The sequence below is a fragment of the Capricornis sumatraensis genome, chromosome 2 (assembly GCF_032405125.1).
Source record: "Capricornis sumatraensis isolate serow.1 chromosome 2, serow.2, whole genome shotgun sequence".
NCBI lineage: Eukaryota > Metazoa > Chordata > Mammalia > Artiodactyla > Bovidae > Capricornis > Capricornis sumatraensis.
Window position 1 is genome coordinate 129,790,618 of NC_091070.1, and position 16,704 is coordinate 129,807,321.

A 16,704-nucleotide genomic window follows, 5' to 3' on the forward strand; every position below is an offset into this window, starting at 1 on the left:
TTTTTAATCAAATTTTACTTTAAAAATGAATTCAGATATAAAGAACAAACTAGTGGTTACCAGTAGGGGACGGGCAAAGTAGGTAGGGGTGAGGAAATGGGTATAAGATAGGCTGCAAGGATGTATTGTCCCACACAGGGAAAATTGCCAATAGTTTGTAATAACTGAAAATGGAATATAACCTTTAAAATTTTTATGAAAAATTAAAAATTTTAAAAGTCATAGGAAAGTATATTTATATTTATGATGAGAAATCACAAATAACTTAAAAATAATAAGTAGGTCAGTATTTCTTCAGAATTCTTGTAGAGAATATAGAAACATATAAGGAAAGTGTTGTGTGGTCATCTTTGAGTGAGCATGCATGGTGACCACAGTTGTTTTTGGCAAGCACTATATTAAAAAATTTTTTTATCTTTAGGTAGGGTTGTCGTGGGGAGGCATACTCTTGAATTCTTCACCACAGAGCCTTCTACTTCCTGTTATTAGCGCTTAGCTTCATTAACTAATTTGCTATTCCTGGTATGACCCCTCTTAAGCTAGAAATAGTATGTATTTAGAATAATACCAGGAGGTAGTTGTTGAGGGGCAGTTCGCCAAGGGTCTCTCATGTTTATGCACATCTTGTAACTGATGCATTTACTTCCCTTTATTCATACCGTCTTTTCAAAGGTGTTTGACTAGAAAACAACCTTTAAGTATAAGATAGCATTTCCTTCCAGACCAAAAGGAAGGCATGCTTACTACCCTTTATAAGATATTCACGTTCCCTAAACTCCAGATTTTCCTATAGAAACCCACCACATGTGCAGGTGTCATCCAGACCCCTTTACATCACTTTGTGGGGAAGCATTAAAGTGCTGATGCTCTGGCTCTTGTTATTGCAGAGAGTAATAAACTACCCTCATCTCTGACCGGGGAATTTCCAGCATTGTTCCCTCTAATCTTTTACATGGTTCTTTCTCCAGCCTCAGGCAGTTTCCTAATATTCTTATGCTAATCAGTTTTTGGCTAAAGAATTTAGGTGGACTCTTCCTGAAGATCCAGGTCTGGGACTAGGATGAGGCAAGAGAGGTGTCCAGGTCAAAAAAATTAAAGGAGGTCTTCACACTGAGGCTCAAGCAAGAACCTAAGAATAAGTACCTCCTTGAAGTCTATGACCTGGACATCTCTTTTGCCTCACCCTAGTCCTAGCCATGTCTACATCTCCAGAGCACTCTTTCATTCTCCCCCTCCCTCTTCCTGTCTCAGGCTTTTTTCCCTCTAGTATTCTACCCCAAGAACCCTGGGATGTTGTGAAAAGTAAATGTACTAATATCTGTAAATGTTTGTGTGTGCACATGTGTGTGTGTGTGTGCTAAGTCGCTTCAGTTGAGTCCAACTCTGTGTAACCTGATGGACTGTAGCCCACCAGGCTCCTTTTTCCATGGGATTCTCCAGGCAACAATACTGGAATGGGATGCCACGCCCTCCTCCAAGGGATCTTCCCAACTCAGGGATTTAGCCCACGGCTCCTGCATTGCAGGCAGATTCTTTTACCACTGAGCCACTGGGGAAGCCGCTGTATATGTTCATTGCCTGCTTAAAACACAGAAAGTGCTCAAAAATGTTTATTTTTTGTGATTATTATTATAGGTATTTTGTGTTTTTTGATAGATACATTTGTTAAGTTTTGTTGCTGTTTTGTTTTTCTAACAAAGATGTTCCATTAAATCAAATTCACCAAAGAATTTCTCTAGCACTTTTTAAAGGAAAAAGATGACATCTAATGATATCTGGAAAATGCTCACATTGTTTAGAAACTGCACATTACAATTCTAAACCTTTATTAAAACCATATACAACCTTCTAAATGGAAAAGCTGAAACTTTGGCATCAGTCCAGAGAGGGAAGTCAACTACATAATCATTACTACCTCATTTGAGAGTAACAAAGCTAAAGTTATAACCCTGCCAGTACTCCCCACACATACACACATCATTCACAAGTGGGAAGAAAAGAAAAGAAAAAAAGAAAGAAAGCATGCTTACTTCATTCAACTTTCCAAAATATGTCAAAAATTAAAGCCACTATCTTCTTGGGAATTGTGGTTTATATTGTGTGTGAAATTTAAAAACCTAATGTATCACCAGCTTTGTCTCCACTTGCTCTTACAGGACCTCTGTCTTCTAACAAAATTCACATTTATATTTATGGATGTCCACTCCCTGGGCTTGGCTTCCCTTGTAGCTCAGTCGGTAAAGAATCTGCCTGCAGTACAGGAGACTGGGGTTCGATCCCTGGATTGGGAAGATCCTCTGGAGAAGGAAATGGCAACCCATTCCAGTATCCTTGCCTGGAAAATCTCATGGACAGAGGAGCCTTGTGGGCTGCAGTCCATGGGGTCGCAAAGAGTAGGGCACAACTGAGCGACTAACACTTACTCCCTGGGCTCAGCGGTAAAGAATCTGCCTGCCAATGCAGGAGATCCAGGTTTTATCCCTGGATCAGGAAGATGCCTTGGGGAAGGAAATGGCAACCCACTCTACTATTCTTTCATGGGAATTCCACGGACAGAGGAGCCTGGTGGGCTATGGTCCATGGGGTTGCAAAGAGTCGTACACAACTTAGCAATTAAACAACAACAAAGAATGTGTTACCTGTGATAACAGACAGGACCAAAGACTCTGGTTTCACATTGTTTTGCCCCTCCTATCCCAGTAAAAGCCATAGTCTCTGCTAGGTGCTTTCTACTGGATGGTTCTGCCTTTATCAAGCACCACTCCCACTTCAGTTACATATAAGTACATCCACGAGATACCATCCCCCCAGACCCACTGCCTTCTTCTTCAGCTGGTCCTCATCACTGATTCCCAAAGACCTCATTCTCAATTTGTCTCTAAGAAGTCAAACCATACTATAGAAAATTGTAAAATCATGGAGACTGTGCCATCACACAAGTACAATTTCTAATTTTAATCAGACCTCTAACACCTCTCATTTATTTTTAACCATTGGAACCTCTCCTATGAGAGATTACAAATCTTCTACGGTAGACTGTAAAAATGGACTCCATCTTTTCCCTCCCAGAAAGAAGTGGGGTGTATTTCTCCATCCTGTGAACGTGAGCTGGCCACATGATTTGCTTTGGCCAGTGAGACACTGTGGTATACATGAGTAAGCAGAGGTGAGAAAACACTTGCACATTTGGTCTTGTATTGATCTTGTTATTCCATAGCCACATGAACAAGCTATGGCTAGCCTACTAAAGGATGAGAGATCAATGACCAGTCACCACCATCACTCCAGTTGACAGCAGGCCTACCATCAGACAGACATGTGAGTATACCAGGACCAGCTAGACCAACCAATCACGAACTAGAATCAGCCAAATCTGACCCATATGAGAAAGACAACTCAGAAAACTAGTGAGCAAAGTAAATGATTACCATTTTAAGCCACTAAGCTGTGGGGTAGCTTCTTATGTAGCACTAAACAAATGGTATATACCTCTGATTCCCTTCAGTAATTGCTTTATTCCAGACACTTCCATCACTTAATAACCATGCCCCACCACTGTCAGCACCTGATTTTACCTCCTTTTTTAATGAGAAATACACTTAACTCCTCACCCTACCCTGATACCACACTACAGTGTAGTAGTAGAGAGTATTGATTCTGAAGCCAGACTCCCAACTCTTATCTTGTCTCTAAAACATATAAAAAGTAAGACAAAATTACACATTCCTTCTCTGTTAAAGTAGGGATAATGATAATACCTACCACATACAGTTGTTGTGAGAGTTATTTATCAAGAAGCCTTTAGATAATTTCATTGTACATAGTGAATGTTCTAAAAATATAAGCTACTATTACTTTATTGTGCACTAACCAATGATAGGGGACTGGAATGCAAAAGTAGGAAGTCAAGAAATACCTGGAGTAACAGGCAAATATGGCCTTGGAGTACAGAATGAAGCAGGGCAAAGACTAATAGAGTTTTGCCAAGAGAACGCACTGGTCATAGCAAACACCCTCTTCCAACAACACAAGACAAGACTCTACACATGGACATCACAGATGGTCAACACCAAAATCAGATTGATTATATTCTTTGCAGCCAAAGATGGAGAAGCTCTATACAGTCAGCAAAAACAAGACTGGGAGCTGACTGTGGCTCAGATCATGAACGGCTTATTGCCAAATTCAGACTTAAATTGAAGAAAGTGGGGGAAATCACAAGACCATTCATGTATGACCTAAATCAAATCTCTTATGATTATACAGTGGAAGTGGGAAATAGATTTAAGGGACTAGATCTGATAGACAGAGTGCCTGATGAACTATGGATGGAGGTTTGTGACATTGTACAGGAGACAGGGATCAAGACCATCCCCATGGAAAAGAAATGCAAAAAAGCAAAATGGCTGTCTGGGGAGGCCTTACAAATAGCTGTGAAAAGAAGAGAAGTGAAAAGCAAAGGAGAAAAGGAAAGATACAAGCATCTGAATGCAGAGTTCCAGAGAATAGCAAGGAGAGATATGAAAGCCTTCCTCAGTGATCAATGCAAAGAAACAGAGGAAAACAACAGAATGGGAAAGACTAGAGACCTCTTCAAGAAAATTAGAGATACCAAGGGAACATTTCATATAAAGATGGGCTCAATAAAGGACAGAAATGGTATGGACCTAACAGAAACTGAAGATATTAAGAAGAGGTGGCAAGAGTACACAGAAGAACTGTACAAAAAAGCTCTTCATGACCCAGATAATCACAATGGTGTGATCACTCACCTAGAGCCAGACATCCTGGAATGTGAAGTCAAGTGGGCCTTAGGAAACATCACTACAAACAAAGTTAGTGGAGGTGATGGAATTCCAGTTGAGCTGTCTCAAGTCCTGAAAGATGCTAGTGGAAGTGATGGAATTCCAGTTAAACTATTTCAAATCCTAAAAGATGATGCTGTGAAAGTGCTGCACTCAATATGCCAGCAAATTTGGAAAACTCAGCAGTGGCCACAGGACTGGAAAAGGTCACTTTTCATTCCAATTCCAAAGAAAGGCAATGCCAAAGAATGCTCAAACTACCGCACAATTGCACTCATCTCACACGCTAGTAAAGTAATGCTCAAAATTCTCCAAGCCAGGCTTCAGCAATATGTGAACCGTCATGTCCAACTCTTTGCGACCCCATGAATTAATTACAGCACGTCAGGCCTCCCTGTCCATCACCAACTCCCGGAGTTCACTCAGACTCATGTCCATCGAGTCAGTGATGCCATCCAGTCATCTCATCCTCTGTCATCCCCTTCTCCTCCTGCCCCCAATCCCTCCCAGCATCAGAGTCTTTTCCAATGAGTCAACTCTTCACATGAGGTGGCCAAAGTACTAGAGTTTCAGCTTTAGCATCATTCCATCCAAAGAAATCCCAGGGCTGATCTCCTTCAGAATGGACTGGTTGGATCTCTTTGCAGTCCAAGGGACTCTCAAGAGTCTTCTCCAACACCACAGTTCAAAAGCATCAATTCTTTGGCACTCAGCTTTCTTCACAGTCCAACTCTCACATCCATACATGACTACTGGAAAAACCATAGCCTTGACTAGATGGACCTTTGTTGGCAAAGTAATGTCTCTGCTTTTCAATATATCTAGGTTGGTCATAACTTTTCTTCCAAGGAGTAAGCATCTTTTAATTTCATGGCTGCAGTCACCATCTGCAGTGATTTTGGAGCCCCCATAAATAAAGCATCTGAATGCCAACTTTTTCACTCTCCTCTTTCACTTTCATCAAGAGGCGTTTTAGTTCCTTTTCACTTTCTGCCATAAGGGTGGTGTCATCTGCATATCTGAGGTTATTGATATTTCTCCCAGCAATCTTGATTCCAGCTTGTGCTTCTTCCAGCCCAGTGTTTCTCATGATGTACTCTGCATATAAGTTAAACAAGCAGGGTGACAATATACAGCCTTGACGTATTCCTTTTCCTATTTGGAACCAGTCTGTTGCTCCATATCCAGTTCTAACTGCTGCTTCCTGACCTGCATACAGGTTTCTCAAGAGGCAGGTCAGGTGGTCTGGGATTCCCATCTCTTTCAGAATTTTCCACTTTATTGTGATCCACACAGTCAAAGGCTTTTTGGCAGTCAATAAGGCAGAAATAGATGTTTTTCTGAAACTCTCTTGCTTTTTCCATGATCCAGCGGATGTTGGCAATTTGATCTCTGATTCCTCTGCCTTTTCTAAAACCAGCTTAAACATCTGGAAGTTCACGGTTCACGTATTGCTGAAGCCTGGCTTGGAGAATTTTGAGCATTACTTTACTAAGCGTGTGAGATGAGTGCAATTGTGCAATAGTTTGAGCATTGTTTGGCATTGCCTTTCTTCGGGATTCGAATGATAACTGACATTTTCCAGTCCTGTGGCCACTGCTGAGTTTTCCAAATTTGCTGGCATATTGAGTGCAGCACTTTCACAACATCATCTTTCAGGATTTGAAATAGCTCCACTCACTGGAATTCCACCACCTCCCCTAGCTTTGTTCATAGTGATGCTTTCTAAGGCCCACTTGACTTCACATTCCAGGATGTCTGGCTCTAAGTGAGTGATCACACCATTGTGATTATCTTGGTCATGAAGATCTTTTTTGTATAGTTCTGTGTATTCCTGCCACCTCTTCTTAATATCTTTTGCTTCTGTTAGGTCCATACCATTTCTGTCCTTTATCGACCCCATCTTTGCATGAAATGTTCATAAATTTAACTACTGACCCAAAGATAAAAGGGACTGTAACACTGGAAAAGATGATCATAGAAAACAAAATTTTAGTTATCAGGGAACACATGTAAGAATTAAAGATTTTAAAATTTAATAAAAAAAAAAATTTTAGTTATCATTGCCCTAGAATCTACTGGCAATACTTTATGCCAGAGTGTTTCCTACCAGTGATCTCTCTCATTTATCCCTCTGTGGCCAGAGTTGTAGAATGGCAGCTGTCCTCTCAAAATCAGGGGTCACTTAGCATCATCTTTTCCTTTCCAAGCCATCAGCTCTCACTCTTTCTCAGACCCAGCTGGAGAAAAGGTTGCCCTCTACCTAGGGGCCACATTTTCTCCTTAAGGATGATTGATAGTGGGAACAAGGATTGAATTCAGAAACGATCTTCTGTTTCCCACCATGCTAAGTATGATACGGACCCAGGCTCCAGAAAATCAATCCATAATAGTTGACAGTATAGTGTCCAAGTCTGACTCATTCAGTCTTAACTAGGACCATGTGTGGTTCACTGACTGTTCTACTCAGACACTGTTATGTCAGATGCAGTCCAGTTTCTTTTTACACACCTTTCCTCCAGGTAATAGTGAAAAGAATTTCAGAACTTCATGCTCCTGTTGTGGACTGTCCTCTGAAGTTATTATAAGGAAATACTTATAACAAAAACTTGCACACTCCTAAAGAAAAATAATAATTATATTATGTTGTAGAGAAGCATAAGACTGGAAATATCAAGAAAACTTTTAATTGTAGGCAGTTTTATTAAAATGCAATATATGTGCAGAAGATACATATAATTCATTCAAACCCTAGTGTTAAGTAATATACAGTATATGGATCTTAATACCTTTCTAAAGTATTAAGTTTTCTGAATCTCAGAAAACATCATGTCCCAAGGTTTTGAATAAGGAATTATGAACTTGTATAATCAAAAGCTGATTTAGGGGAAGTGGTCAAATCTGAAAAGAAAATTTTGTGCTCGCTAGGTAACACTAAAACTCTGATGCTTACAGCATTGTTTAAAGGAAATCTAGGGTTACTAGGTGACTCAGAAGGTAAAAGAATCTGCCTGCAAGTCAGGAGACCCAGGTTCAATCCCTGGGCCGGGAAGATCCCTGGAGAAGGATCTTCTACCCACTCCAGTATTCTTGAGTGGAAAATTCCCTGGACAGAGTAGACTGGCAGGCTATATAGTTCATGGGGTCACAAAGAGTCAGACACAACAGAGCAACTAATACTTTCACACTTTCACAGAGGAAATCTAACACGTGATAATTGTGAGGATTATATAACTGAATCACTACAAAGTCCTTAGAATACTGACAGGTGCAGAGTAAGCACTTAATAAACATCAGTATTACTGTCAATACTGATAGCAATTATGATATGATTCTTTCTACAGACCAGGTGTTAGAGATGGTTATGATGCTACGCTGTGTTACTAAGTCACTTCAGTAGTGTCCAACTCTGTGGGACCCCATGTTCCACCAAGCTCCTCTATCCATGGGATTCTCCAGGCAAGAATACTGGAATGGGTTGCCATGCCCTCCTCCAGGGCATCTTCTCGATCCAGGGATCCATACTGTGTCTCTAAAGTCTCCTGCATTGGCAGGCAGGCTCTTTACCACTAGCGCCACCTGGGAAGCCCTATAGAAGCAAAAAGCAAGAATATCTTCCAAACTTTGGTTTCCCAGGTCAGGAAAACGTGGGGAAGGACGAGATCTAGACAGAGCAGAGAAGGGCAATAGGAAAAACCTTCCACAGGATAGAATAATAAGAGGTAGAATTCAAAAGTGTTGATTAAGTACTTTTGTGGCTTTTGAATAGACCTAAAAAGTCTTCTTCCAGATTTCATTAAAAACAGATTGTATGAGTGTAGCAAAAAGAGAATTATAGAATTCCCCTAGATTGTCTCTCCTATGGGCCACTGACTGTTGTGCATACTTAGCACCTCACCTTTGCATAAGGTAAATGTCCTGTAAGGCTGTGGTTCAGATGGTGAGGGAAAGTGTAGGAGAGCACTAATTGCATGGAATTGTGGTTTTAGTAAAATAATATATTAAAATATTGTTTGCAAATTCTGCAACGGTGGGGTAAGTGTGCCAGCCGTATTATCTACAGGAAGTGTAGTAGGCAGATTTTCTTCCAGAACATACTGAGAATACGAAGGTAAAAAGTCAATTCTCCTCTCCAATTCCCTTCTCTGACCTCTCACTACTGTCATGGCACTCTTGCCCTTTCACTGGGTTCCTAATTCTGTTACTACCTTCAACTATTTACAAGAGTTTGAACGCTTTCTCCCATTAGAATATAAACTCCCTAAGGGTCAAGACTTTGCGTCATTCTCTGCTGTATTTCCAGACACTAAACAGTGCCTGAAACAAGACTTTTCAAAAATATTTACAGTAATAAAGTAACCAATGAAAAAGAACAAAGCTCAACACACAAGCTTGACAAGGTAAACATAAATCAATACAATAGCACAACTCATTGCTGTTCTGGTTATATTTATTTTCATTTAATAATTGAGCTAAAATAGAAAAAGATAAGTAAGCAGACAATGACTCTACGTCACACCCATTAAAATGGCTATTGAAGAAAACAGAAAGTAACAAGTGTATGCAAAGATGTGAAGAAATTGAAACCCTTATGTACTGTTGGTAAAATGATGCAGCCACTGTGAAAAACAGTTTGGTCATTCCTCAAAAATTTAAAAATAGAATTAACTCATGTCCCAGTGATTCCACTTCTGGATATACACTCAGAGGAATATAAAGGAGGGATTCAAACAGATATTTACACATGTGTTCATAACAGCATTATTTACAACAGCAAAAAGATGAAGGCTACCCAAGGGTCCATCAGTAGCTGTCATTGTTGAGTCATGTCCACGGGTTGTAGCCCACCATGGGATTCTCCAGGCAAGAACAGTGGAGTGGGTGGCCAGTTCCTCCTCCATGGGATCTTCCTGACCCAGGAATAGAACATGAAGTCTCCTGCAATGGCAGGCAGATTCTTTACCACTGAGATACCACAGAAGCCTGTATATATGCACACACATATATATGAATATTAGTCAGTCTTAACAAGAAAGGAATTTCTGCTTGCATGGATGAACATTGAGGACATAATGCCAAGTGAAATAAGCCATTCACAAAAATGACAATTATGATTTATATGATTCCACTTGTATGAGGTATCTAATGTAGTTAAATTCGTAGAGACAGAAAGTAGAGGAGTGGTTGCCAAGGGCTGGGAGAAAGGCAGAATAAGGAGTTGAAGTCTAATGCTGTTGTGTTTAGTTGCTAAGTAGCTTTCCACTCTTTGCAACCCCACAGACTGCAGCACACCAGGCTTTCCAGTCCTTCACCATCTCCCAGAGTTTGCTCAAATTCATGTTCATTGAATCAGTGAAGCTATCCAACCATCTTATCCTCTGTCACCCCCTTCTCCTCCCACCCTCAACCTTTCTGAGCATCAGAGTCTTTTTCAGTGAATCGGTTCTTAGCATCAGGTGGCCAAAGCACTTGAGCTTGAGCTTCATCATCAGTCATTCCAATGAATAGTCAGGGCTGATTTCCTTTAGGATTGACTGATTTGATCTTGCAGTCCAAGAGACTCTCAAGTCTTCAGTTTTGCAAAATGAAAAGAATGCTGCAGATGAATGATAGTAATGACTGCACAACAACTTAAATGTACTTAATACTATTGGTTAAGATGATAAATTTAAAGCGTGTTTACCACATTAAAGGAAAAAAAAATTTAAACGGTGATAAGAACAATCCACATCAATCAAAACCAGTAGGAACAGGAGAAACTCAAGACTAGCCCAGCCTTAACACAACTTAACCACCAGGCAGTGGAAACAGGAAACCAAAGGCGTGGCAAGGGCAGTCCTCTGGGGCCCTTGCACAGGGCGAGGATGCGAGGAAGCCACAGGTTAAAGACGGTCACCAGCCACGGAGGCTGCCACTGCGCAAGCGCATATCGCGGCTACCGCCGAGGCGCCTTTTAAACGTACCCGGAAGTGACGTCTGTAAAGCTGAGACTTGCTCAGGGACGCGCTGAGTCCTTGGCACCGGTGAGCGGTGTTCTGACTGCGGTCCTGGGGCCGCTATGAGCTGCACCATCGAGAAGATTCTGACAGACGCTAAGACTCTACTGGAGAGGCTGAGGGAGCACGATGCGGCCGCCGAGTCACTGGTGGATCAGTCAGCGGCTCTGCACCGGCGGGTAGCCGCTATGCGGGAGGCGGGGACAGCGCTTCCGGACCAGGTCAGGCAGAGGGTATGGGCCCGTGCCCTCGGGTTCTGGGCACTTGAGGGGTGGAGGATGAGTAAAGTGGAAACTCGGCTTGGAGTTTTTTCCTGGTCCCAGAGGGTGGCTGTGAGACCTTTCTGTGGGGTCGGGGCTGCCAGTGCTGTCCTGGAGTTCTGCCTCCTACCTCTTCAGTTGCATCTGCGGCTGTTCTGTTTACGGCGCGATTAGTTTGTCTCTTGTTTGTCCAGTATCAAGAGGATGCATCCGATATAAAGGACATGTCCAAATACAAACCTCACATTCTGCTGTCCCAAGAGAATACACAGATTAGAGACTTGCAGCAGGAAAACAGAGGTTAGTCAGGCCTTTTTGTGTGTAATGATTTTCTCATATCCAGTAATATTTCAAAAGTTCTTGCAAAAATGGCAAGTCACAAAAGTGCACATGCTGTGGTGGTGATTTAGTCGCTAAGTCGTGTCCGACTCTTGCGACCCCATGGACTGTAGCCTGCCAGGCTCCTCTATCCATGGGATTCTCCAGGCAAGAATAATGGAGTGGGCAATCCACTCTAGCACCCTTGCCTGGAAAATCCCATGGACAGAGGAGCCTGATAGGCTACAGTCCATGGGATCGCAAAGAGTCGGACACGACTGAGCGACTTCACTTTTCACTTTGCCATAGCCTGTGATGACCCAGTAGCAGTAAAGTTTATTACATTACTCTTTTAAAGGTCATCTGACTGATGTTGTATTTAAACGCAGCTTATCCAAGAGGTGCTTAGTAGAGTTGAATTATTATTGCATGGCTTGTTAGGTGTCTGGAGATGGAGGGTTGCATAACGGAAGAGTTAATATCCTCAAGGGTTTAAGATTTAATGTTTAAATATTGAAATAAACATTAAAGCTAAGATTGAAGGGATTTTTATGTTCTTATGCAAGGTGGAAGAGCTAAATTTAATCTTCAGGTGTATATTCTTGGGCTTGGTGAATATATTGTTAATGATAGTAGTGTAAATAGTTATTTGTATATAAATTTACAGAGGGCTTTCACATATATCATGCAATACATATATGTATTCTCATATGTTCATTTTGAAGTAGACAAGCCAGGTTTTTATTATTACAAGGCAGATAAGAAATAGGCTCAGAGAGGTTACATGATTTAAGAGTAGTAATCTAGTAATTCACAAATTGAACTTAAACTCATGTCTTCTGATCCCACATCCCATGTTGATTCTACCAGATTTTGCTGCTGCTGCCTGGAAAGATATTTTTTGCATAGACCATGACTGTTGAGTTCTGTGGACTTAAACACCAATTTACATCTTTGGGTTCATAGTATTTCACGCATGTCATAAAATCCAGCTGTTTGAGTTTGGCTTTAGGAGGTATCTCAGACATCACTGCCAAGTTATTTTGTTTTTTGATAGAGCTATGGGTTTCCTTGGAGGAACACCAGGATGCTTTGGAACTCATCATGAGCAAATACCGAAAACAGATGTTACAATTAATGGTTGCTAAAAAAGCAGCGGATGCTGAACCGGTCCTGAAAGCTCACCAGTCTCACTCTGCAGTAAGAAACTTTGATGGATAAATTCTAAATGAATTGAAATCTTGACATTGTTTTAGATCATGTGCTTGGTTTTGAAGTAAACTTGTTTTCCTTTCATGTTTACCACATTTGCTGTAGGTTTTAGTATAGCTTTGTAAAGATATGAGTAGAAAAAAGGGGGTAAAGGGCCTTTTATCTGAGTAAGACTCAAGTTCATCCCTCCACCAAGATCTCTCTTCAAGGTGTTAATGAACACTACGTTTTCCCACTGAACAATGTCAGTTAGCGTTAAAGTGAAAATGAAAGTCACTCAGTCATGTCTGATTCTTTGGGACCCCATGGACTATACAGTTCATGGAATTCTCCAGGCCAGAATACTGGAGTGGGTAATCTTTCCCTTTTCCAGGGGATCTTCCCAATCTAGGGATTGAACCCAGGTCTCCTGGATTGCAGGCAGATTCTTTACCAGCTGAGCCACAAGGGAAGCCTGTTAGTGTTAAAGGTAATCAGTAAATACTTGAGTTGTTATTATGGTATGTTTCACTAAACTGTAAGCTCCTTGCTTGTAAGGAGTGTGAATTTATCTTTTATCCCTAACATAGTACTTGTCACATAGCAGGGGGGTCAGTAAACATAGCATCATACTATGTTGTTAGGAGAGAGAAGTACGGTTTAAAAAAAAAAAGGCATAGTTTCTATACTCTCGTTGCTTATGGTTTATTTTGCGAGATGCAGTAATTGTTCTTAAGTTTGTAGAGTGCTTTAGAGTTGTCTTTGTATGTTTGCATGTACTATATTATTTAATCCTAAATTAATAGATTGACACCTCACTCTTTGCTGCAGTGGAATTTATGGAAGATAAGTTTCATCTTAGATTTCATTGAAAGCATTTTAATTAGTTTAACTAACTAAGGTCATAGGGAACAGGGATCTTTTAAATATGTGAATAACTTTCATCTGTGGTCCAAAGGAGAAGAACCTGATCCTTGAAGAAGACAGAATTTAGCTTATATGAAAAGCTTGCTAAGCGATATGTACAAAGATAGAATAAGGTACCTTGGAATGTGGCAAGCTTCCTGCCAATAAAAGTATTTAAATTAAAGTTAAACAGCCATTTAGAGATAGCGTCCAACATCTAGTGGATGATTAGACTAGAGTCAATCTTCTGAAAATGAATTATCTGTGAATATCACAAGATAAGTTTATTATGGCTATACCTCTGAGGACTTAGATTGTAGTGAAATTACTGTAACCTCTGTATCACAGATTAAATGAATTTTTAACATCATAATACACATGTTCTCATGAACTTCATATCTGCTTTAAAAAAATGACTTTTTCACTCTTTTATTCTGAATATCTTCACAGGAAATTGAGAATCAGATTGACAGAATCTGTGAAATGGGAGAAGTGATGAGGAAAGCAGTTCAAATGGATGATGACCAATTTTGTAAGATTCAGGAAAAACTAGCACAATTAGAGGTAAGATTATTGCTATTTTAGGTTCACAGTATCTTAGGGAGTTTTCAGAGTCTAAAAGGTATGACATCATTATATATCACTGCAGTATATTGATGTTTCCTTTGTGGTCTGATTTAAAATTAAAACATCCTCCATACCCTTTTGAAGAAAGGAAATGTAATCAGAAGCAAACAATGAAAATGCTTATTGGCTAGAAATTGATATATCATACTGAAAGGGTAAAGGGAGTGGAAGGGACAGATTACAGGTGAGCTAAAGTCCCTCATTTGCTGTAAAAAGAACTCAAATAGATACTGTTTAAACTTGATGATCAGGAAATAGCAGTACAAGACATATTATTTAGAATTATGGAAGTAAACACCTAAAGAAATAGATAAAAATATTAAAAGTGGTTGCCTTTGGGAAACAAAGCCAAGGGACTGCAGACTATTTTACAGGTCTTTTAGTTTTGATTTTTTTTTAAATCAATTTTTATTTTAAAGTCTTGATTTTTTTTTTAAAGCTGTTTTAAGGTAATGTTTTGATTAAAATGGGAATAATTTACAAAGAAAGGCCTGGAGCGTTAGTGGGCCCATACAGTTGTTAAGGAGAAACATTACAATAGATGATTTGAATGTTCCTTATTACAAGTTCTGCCGTGGGCCCTTTGAAAATTACCAGAGAGAAAAACACAGGGTCCCTCCTCAGAGTCTAATGATAGCAATAAGACTAATAACTTTTTTTGGTATGAAATGGTATGTAAATGCGAGGAGAGAGATACAGGGTATGTCTTGGTGAAACCTGAGAATGCTGTGGTTTACCAGAATTTCCTGCAGAGAGAATAAGGATGAAGAGCGCAAACTGCCGTATCTGGAAATCAAGGGGAGTGGCAAAGACCCAGTTAGGATAGGAGTTAGTTAAAATGATAGAATGACCTTGTCTATGCCATCCCTAATTTACTTCAGTTATGGAAACAGCCCTAAGGAAATGTGAGACAAGTCTTACTTAATACTTTAAGTGGAAAAAATGTGGGCATCAGATTGAGACCAGCAATACCACATGCAGGTTCTCTGAATTAGGCAGGTTTTTGGGCTTTTGGGAGCCAGTGTCCTCATCGCAAAGAGAACATGGATGCAGACAGCAGTGCCTCCCCTGCATATTGTATGGGATAATATATGTAAGACACCCATGCGGAACCTGGCTATGTGCCCAGTAATTATTTTCCCCCTTTCCTTGCTTTCTCCAAAACTATAGGACATCTAGGAGAGAAGGTTAAGCAGAATGAAAATATTATTAGGGATTTGAAAGATAGAAGAAACACTAGTAAAACTTGTGGGAATCATAAAGATTTTGACAAGCAGTGAATTCCTCTAGTGGAGCGGGACCCTGTTTTTTTCATGTGTAGTCTTAACACGTGGCATGTGGAAATTACTCAGTAAATGTCTTGTAGCTGAATAAATAAGTAGAGTTTTAGGAACTTCTAAGTTCTTTTGTTTCTTTAAAACTTTTAAAAGTAAAATACTTTCTGTTTCAAGCCACAAACAATGGGTTCTGATACGGTTTGACAGAATACCTGAAATGAACATACACTCTTTTTATTTCCCAGCTTGAAAATAAGGAACTTCGAGAATTATTGTCCATCAGCAGTGAGTCTCTTCAGGTCAGGAAGGAAAGCTCAGTGGACACTGCTTCCCAAGCCATCAAATAATTCAACTTCTGAATAATGCCTGGAGGTTGTTTATCAAGGAAGGAAGTTATTAACGCTATTCGAGTATTGTGCGTTCGGTGTCTTGCCTCAGACTTGATTTAATGTTGATTAAATGTATCAAGTGGCAGTTTACAATTTGCAGTCGAAAGTGGCTGTCCACAAAATAGTTTTAAGGTGTGTTAGTAAAAATACACACTGAGTTTCACTGTTCGTTTCTGTAAGAGACTAATTCTCCTTTCTGGGACCTTGATTTATATAAACTGTGTTTTCAGTTCATTTTTGTTCTTTCATATCTCTGAAACTTATAGCATTTTGTTATAAGCCAGCAGTTTTATTTTATATCAGATTATAAATTGCAATTCTAAAAAATCTTAAACACAGATTATCTTTTTAAGTCTATTTGGCATAAACCTGGATTTTTTTCCATTTGAGAAAAATAATACAACTCCACAGAAGTTGATTGGCAGATTCTCTAATTTGTAACATAGATTCTCTAATTTGTAACATCATTCACCTTTTATGAAGTTTTAAGTCTCTCTGGTGCTAAGAGTTGGCACCTTATAGCCTGGTGTCTTTACTCTTGAGAGAACCTATTGCTAGTCCCCACAAAATATACTTGAAAGTAAGTCAACTGTTTTTGTCCAGTGATAGTATAATCATCGTATTGTTCAAAGAATGTTGAAAAATTTGTCCTGTGTATGTGTATGCACATACATGTGCTTAGTTCAGATGCTGAAAATAAATTTTATTTATTCTGTTCGATATTATTAGTCAATTTTTAAGTTTTGTCCTACTTGGAAATCTTCAACTTGGATAGTTTATCCAGTGTGAAGAATATATAATAGGTTTATTCATATCATAGTTAAAGGTACTACATTCTACAGTTTAATTTATATATAACTTGTAATTAAGAACCATTTGTAATTAAGAACCATCACTTGTTTGGATGTCTTTCATCACTGGTACTAATAGTTGGC

At 39.7% G+C, this 16,704-nt stretch overlaps 1 protein-coding gene across 2 annotated transcripts; it reads left to right on the forward strand.

Moving 5' to 3' along the window:
* Positions 1-10,852: 10,852 nt before the first annotated feature.
* Positions 10,853-15,754, forward strand: SIKE1 (suppressor of IKBKE 1). 2 transcript variants are annotated; one of them, XM_068966126.1, is made up of 5 exons: positions 10,853-11,034; positions 11,256-11,361; positions 12,437-12,579; positions 13,927-14,040; positions 15,626-15,754. In XM_068966126.1, exons 1-5 carry the CDS (start codon positions 10,864-10,866, stop codon positions 15,725-15,727), a joined length of 636 nt encoding a protein of 211 aa, XP_068822227.1. In that variant the 5' UTR covers positions 10,853-10,863; the 3' UTR covers positions 15,728-15,754. The 2 variants fall into 2 exon arrangements, with proteins under 2 accessions (XP_068822227.1, XP_068822226.1); XM_068966125.1 differs by having other exon boundaries at positions 10,853-11,022.
* The last annotated feature ends 950 nt before the right edge of the window (positions 15,755-16,704 follow it).

Bases quoted from the DNA above. Each gene is read 5' to 3' on its own strand.
- SIKE1 (XM_068966126.1), top strand. From the start codon at position 10,864: ATGAGCTGCACCATCGAGAAGATTCTGACAGACGCTAAGACTCTACTG. The intron at 11,362-12,436 runs GTTAGTCAGGCC...GTTTTTTGATAG, and splicing joins CTTGCAGCAGGAAAACAGAG to AGCTATGGGTTTCCTTGGAG. The intron at 14,041-15,625 runs GTAAGATTATTG...TTTATTTCCCAG, and splicing joins AAAAACTAGCACAATTAGAG to CTTGAAAATAAGGAACTTCG.